Consider the following 6,542-nt stretch of genomic DNA (forward strand, 5'->3'; position numbering starts at 1 on the left):
AGATTGTAATTAACTTTCTAAAAATAACTCGTCTCCAAACGCATTACTCAATTCATCCTGTCTAAGATGTTTCTGATCTTTAAAATTGTGTGAAGAGAAGATTTTTTGCTTCTGAACACAATAGAATCTTGTCTTCCTTTTCAAGTTATTTTTCTTGCAAAATTCTTAAAACCAGAAATATTAAAAATGAAAATAAAAAATGCATTTACAAACCAAACAGGTAAGTTCCCATAAATCCATAACAGCCATTCAATATGTCAAAATAAATAACAAATTTATCGAAGACAGTTGTCTTAGAAGCATACATATAATTCTGCTACATAACCCAGCAAATAAACATCCACAACGGTAGAAACTATTATATGGTGTTCTAAACTATAATATAGCAGACTATTATAAGCTATATATAGTGATATTAATTGGAGCCTGAAGCTGAATTGCCTGCCAATTGCTGCTTAGGCCTTGCCTTAGAAACCATGAATCTTGATATGCTCCTTCTTTACTATGCCCGCTTGGACAAGAAAAGTTGAAACGTTCTTTCTTTGATCTCCCTGAAGCTGTATGACCTGCATCCATGCAAAATTGGAATGTAAGATTTTGTTCATCAAAGGATGGAAAGATGGGATACCGATATCTGAATGATACTCGTGTAATTATTTTAACATCTTGTGAAGGAAACCTTTAGGAACCTAGAGGACTTAATGTAATTGGGCGGCTAGAGTGGCTGGCGAGTGACAAAGTAAGAGTTTGAGCATTCTAAGAAGGGAGTTGGGAATTATCAAGGGCTGAGAGGGGTAACGAGAGGACAGAAATATAATTCAGGCACGGAGAGAGCGAGTCTCTCGAATACTCGCAAACTATTGGTACAAGCTTCGATGTTAGTACACTCTTGAAGTAGAAGGTTTACAGCCACTGGTATAAATCATAGTTATACGAATTCCCTAATTAGGTGACGTACCACGTACCAGACATGCCCGTTCCTGTACTGGAACGTACTGCGTTAAAACTATAGTGTATAAATCAAATTCCGAGGTTTTCTTCTATTTTCTATCATTCCTTACTATCTCTAGGTACCAGTTCTTACATAGACACCGGGAAACATTTTTCTGTTTTCTTTTGTTTCATTTACAAAATCTTAAAACAAAAGAGAGTTTTGTAATTAAGATCTTATTATGCTATGAATGAAAACCAGAAACTAAAATAAGGAACATAATTTATTAGGAAGGAAACAAACCTGGCCTAACTCAGGGTCCTGTACAACAGTACCATTACAGCAGAATTCTTTCTTCAGGTCTTTGAGTATCTTAGTATAGCTGAATTCTTTCTTTAATCCTTGAACAGTTGTCAGGCTTTTCCTTCCGTTACGTTGTTGTATACGCACATGAACATACTCTTTTGCCCCAGCACCTGAGTCGTCAGCATTTGCCTCAGCAAAGGGATCTATTCAATCACAGAATCACATCAAAAAGACATCATCCAATGACAAATTGTTGAAAGGAAATCAGTTAACATTGGTGTCAATATATGCATACAGCATAAATGTTTGAGCAGATAGAAATTCAATACCCACCAAAAGCAGTTGAGATGTTAGTGTCGAATTCAGACATGAAAGTTGGTCTCTGTAACTTGTAACAAACAAAGTCCTTTTGGTGTAATCAACCACTCGGGGCACTGAACCACTATATAGAATATAATCCAAGTCAGATGATTGATGAGAAATTTGGATACACATCTATGAAGTGTTTACTTGCTATGAGTTCTCAATCCATGGAAAATATGAAAATTATCTAACAATTAACAAATATACAAAATATTCAATGAACATGTTTTTATTGTACAAAGGCATATTCTTTCAAGTTTCAACTATTTGCACACATGATCATAATCATATGGAGTAAGTTTGAAGAGTAATTATAGAATTGTTTCCATATAAAGTTAATAGTTAAAAATTATTAAATGATTTGATCTATTTAACTAAATTATTATGTAACGATTCAATTCTTAACCATCAACGAGACCTTCCCATAACGAACAATTTGAAAAGTACAAAACAACGCTATATATAAAACTGCCTCGTTCCTAACGCACATTACTGAAAGAAAACATTGAGGGAACAAACAAACAAAAACAAAAATAGCCAACAAGGAAAAAATCATTCACCTGAAGGGAAAACAATAAAGTTCCAACAATAAGATCAAAACAATGAAACAAAATTAACCACGCACATTGCAAAACACGAGATTATTCCTCAAACTTGTGATGACATATACGTCGATTGAGAGAAAGAGCATAAACAGGAAATAAAACCAATAAAAAGAAGATATTTTTAATAGGAAGAACAATAATAATACCAGAAACTTGTTGCGATGTATTGGCGGTGAATGCGAAAGGTAGAAGAATACGAAAGTGCGGTGGGTGAAGTTTATATAGAGAGCGATAGGGCGGTTTATTTTAGACGACACGAGAAACTCTCCCAGCCACACCACTCAACAATTTTGTTAGTTTTCCAAACCAAGGGAAAAAAAGTTAGAATCTTTAATAAAATCTATTTTTAAAAAAAGAATCTTTAATAAAATAAAACATAGATTAATTTCATAACTATTTTGAATTTGAATTTAAATTTTAAATAACTTAGACTGATCAATGTATTACTTTTTGAAGATTTTAAGAACTGACTTATCAAATTTGTTAAAATATTGTAAATTAATTTGTTGATTTTTTTATTAGAAATATCAATTTTTTTCGGCCTGGATTTTTTATTCAGGAAAGATAAGTTACTCTTTTTGAAAAAAAATGATAAATTGATCATAATCCTTTAGAACATTATGTAGATTAATTTATAATAAAATAAAAAATAAAATATCTTTATTAATACTTTTTAATATATATATTTTATTATAATTGAGATTTTATAACAACTCCTCTGGGAGTATATCTTTGATTTGTGTTAAATATGTTGAATATGAAGTGTGGTCACTTAGTCTATTTATAAGAATACTCATGTAGGTGAAATTGACTAATTTGGATGATTATTGGTTTGGTGATGTAGTGAGCATACCAACCATAACATTCTTTCAATTAAAATAATATATCACAATTTTTTATATCTATTTAGATATGTCTCGTTAAAATTTTATCAAAGAAAAATTAATAAAAAATTTTTTTAGTGAAAGAAAATAATTTTGCTAAATAAACAACAAAAATTATAAACACGGTAAATAACGGGCTATATTCCAAATCCACTAAACATGAAAATAACATCTAATATAATTATCCCACCGTGTTTTTAATTTAACAATTTCACTTTTTTGTTTTACCTTTTTTCTTAACTTAAATCCTGTTTTTACCTATCTCTAATGTCAACCTTGTTTTTTCACCAAATCACTGCACCGCCGCTTTTTTTATTATCGGAAATGAAGCTTCCCAACGCCACCCTCGCCCGCCATCACTAACCCGCCGAGGAGATCGCAATTCTCCCATTGCTTGGACGCCACACCACTACCGTTGTGTCACCATCGTGTAGTCGCGTCTTCTCTCCATCCTTTGCCCACTGCTACTCTGCCCATTTCGAAACCCACGAAATGACGTTGCACCGTCGCCTAACCAGAGGTCTTGTTCTGCCGCTGCTTGACGGAGGATAAATGCCGACTTAGAAAATTCCAAAGTATTTTCAACTCAAATGTCGCAAGTATAGTCTAAATCGATAAGTGATCTCCAATCAAAGTTTAAAAGAATGTCACAACAATCAAATCAATTATTGGAAGTAGAATCCCTGGTCGTTTTTTCTAAAACTTGCAATTGAGTACACATCATTGATTAGGAAAATTGGGAGGTTTTGAGTTGCTTGCGGTAAAAGTAAAGTGGTCAAAATCTAAGGGCAATGAACAATAGACAATTAAATTGAGAAACTAGAACTACCAATCAAATAATTAACTAACTAACAAGCATGCAATAAAATGATAGCAATAAAAAAACATAGAACTAAGGAATATGAAATTGAACTAAAAGAATCAAGAAATTAAAGTCAACAAAAAAACAACAATCAATCTAACAAAAATCTTAGTTAGGGGTAAGAATTGGAGTTGCTATCATCATTATCATTTTCAATTGTAATGACAAGTGTATTTTGCTCTCACTTAATTATCCTATCCTCTAACAATTGAAGGAAAGTCAAGTGAGCAAAATTAACTTTAGCTCACAAGTCTTAATCAAATCCTAATGAAAGATTAACTTTAGTGGAATTCAAGTCAATTAGCAATCCCCAATCACCAATCAACATTAGATTTTGACAATTCAAGAGTTTCCAACACTCAACCCCAAAGCAAAGAATAGAAATCTATTCCATATTCAAAGTAAACATTTTATCAAACACTTGGTGAGCAAACAAAAAGAGCATCATCTAATTGAGAAAATTAAACACAATTAAATCTACCCACTATTAATTGGAAACAATCACAACTCAATTAACACATAAATCATAAAAACTTCAATGCTTTAATAGAAATTTAAAATTAACAAGTTCCATAAACCAACAAAATAAGAGAGAATAGTCAACAAAGTTTCTAAGTAAAATTAAGCTAGAGAAACTACAATTAAAGCAACAAAATGAAAATCTAACAAGATCCAAATGAGTAATTGAGACAAAATGTAATTGAACTGCACTAAAACCCTAGAGAGAAGGAAGAGTTTCTCTCTCTAAAAACCTATAAACCAAAAACTAGCTAAAAATTTAGTAAATGTGTGTATGCTTGTGTGTTTCCATTCTCCCTCAACTTTTGGCCTTTTTTCCTTTCAGAATTAGCTTGATTTGGGCCTAAGAAAGGTCTAGAAATTGTTGGTACGTGCAATTCTAATAAAATCACACGCTTCATGTCACGCGTACGTGCAAGGCATGCGTACGCGCGAGCTGAGATTTATGCGGGTTATGTGTAATTGTGTACGCGCAAGCCACACGTACGCGTGAGCGTTAGATCCTTAAAATTTCAATTCTTCAAGTTCCTTCCACTTTTGCAAGCTTCCATTCCATCCTCTAAGCCATTCTTGCCTTATAGATCCTGAAATTACTTAACAAACGCATCACGTCATCGAATGGTAATAGAAGAGGATTAAACATTAGAATCTTTAAGGCCTTAGAACCATGTTTTTGACTAAGCATAATTAGGAAGAAATCATAAAAGCATGCAATTTATATGAATAAGTGTGAAAAGAGTTGACAAAATTCACCCAATTCAATAAAAAATAAACCGTAAAATTGTGGTTTATCAATCTCTCCACACTTAAACATTAGCATGTCCTCATGATAAAAAATTAGAAGACCAAAAGAATAAAGGGAATGGTAAGACTTATGAAATGCAACCTATCTATATGAATGCAACTAATGCAATTAATAAAAAATGCTTCTACCCACTTGGTTACAAATAAATCAATCTCCAAGAACATATATAAACACAGGGCCAAAATAGTATGATGATCAACACAATTCTACTAACTCAAGTCTCAAAATAAAGAATGAACAAACTTGCAGGATGAAAGTTCGTGAAAGCGGAGAACATAGGATTGAGCATTGAACCCTCATTGAAAGTGTTTGCACTCTAATCTTTCTAGTGTTTGAGGGTTGAGTCTCTCAGTTCTCTTCTAATCTTGCTTTCTCAAACTTATTTTTTTTCTACGAATCAATATATATTCAATGCATGGATACACATATCAAGAGGTCTTTTCAAGGATTGTAATGGGGTTAGGGTCAAGGTAAGATTGTATTTGGTCAAGTGGACTAAAATTTGAATCTTTGATTAACCTAAACTTTCCACGTAACCTAAAACAACCTATTTAACTATAATGCAAAGCCTAATTACCCATTATTCACCTCTTTTCTACACATTCATGCATCCTTTCAATTTATGTCACATATGCATTGTTTCTATTACTTTACCATGGGAATAACCTTTGTCTCCTTTTTATTGCTTTCCTTTCTTTTCTTTTTTTTTTTTCCTTTTTTTATGGATAGAAGGTTAATACATATGATTTCTCTTTTGATGCATGGATGTGTACCCAATTTTCTAAAGTTTTCAACAGGGAATGTAAAATACCCCATGCTCCTAACCAATGTTTCCAAATCTAATTTTCACACACTTAAATCATGTACACTCTCACTAGTTTAAGTTAATCAAATTAAAGATTAAAATTAAGGATATTTATTATTTTCACTTAAAGTTAACGATGTGCTAAAGTTAAGAACAAAAGGGATTAAAATAGGCTCAAAATGGATTAACAAGGGTTGATAAAAGGGTAAGGCCATTTGGGTATGTGAGCTTTAATGAAATAAAGGCTTCAATCATATAAATGCATTCATACACCAAATAATAGATATATAGAATCAAACAAGTCAAATATCACAATTTTAGAGAGAACAACACACACCACAAAATTATATTGGTTGAAAAGATGCAACCAATTAATTTGGTTCAAAATCTCACTAGGTTTATGTGTTCTAGCTCTAAACCATATTCCAAAATTAATTTTTTCAAGCAAGTTCAATGAAAACT

The 6,542-nt window shown here is 32.2% G+C and overlaps 1 protein-coding gene across 5 annotated transcripts; it reads right to left on the bottom strand.

The window, feature by feature from the left end:
• Nucleotides 1-212: 212 nt before the first annotated feature.
• Nucleotides 213-2,498, bottom strand: LOC107477746 (protein translation factor SUI1 homolog). Of its 5 annotated transcripts, none has more exons than XM_016097815.3 (4): nt 2,352-2,498; nt 1,571-1,671; nt 1,235-1,440; nt 213-566 (listed from the first exon to the last, which is right to left on the bottom strand). In XM_016097815.3, exons 2-4 carry the CDS (start codon nt 1,605-1,607, stop codon nt 468-470), a joined length of 342 nt encoding a protein of 113 aa, XP_015953301.1. In that variant the 5' UTR covers nt 1,608-1,671; nt 2,352-2,498; the 3' UTR covers nt 213-467. The 5 variants fall into 5 exon arrangements, with proteins under 5 accessions (XP_015953301.1, XP_015953302.1, XP_052115361.1 ...); XM_016097816.3 differs by having other exon boundaries at nt 1,571-1,679; nt 2,352-2,485; XM_052259401.1 differs by lacking the exon at nt 2,352-2,498 and adding an exon at nt 2,226-2,295 and having other exon boundaries at nt 1,571-1,679.
• Between the last annotated feature and the right edge of the window lie 4,044 nt (nt 2,499-6,542).

The sequence above is a fragment of the Arachis duranensis genome, chromosome 3 (genome assembly GCF_000817695.3).
Source record: "Arachis duranensis cultivar V14167 chromosome 3, aradu.V14167.gnm2.J7QH, whole genome shotgun sequence".
Lineage (NCBI taxonomy): Eukaryota > Viridiplantae > Streptophyta > Magnoliopsida > Fabales > Fabaceae > Arachis > Arachis duranensis.

Bases quoted from the DNA above. Each gene is read 5' to 3' on its own strand.
- LOC107477746 (XM_016097815.3), bottom strand. From the start codon at position 1,607: ATGTCTGAATTCGACACTAACATCTCAACTGCTTTTG. The intron at 1,441-1,570 runs GTGGGTATTGAA...GTGATTGAATAG, and splicing joins TAACATCTCAACTGCTTTTG to ATCCCTTTGCTGAGGCAAAT. The intron at 567-1,234 runs GTTTGTTTCCTT...GCATGGATGCAG, and splicing joins AGGACCCTGAGTTAGGCCAG to GTCATACAGCTTCAGGGAGA.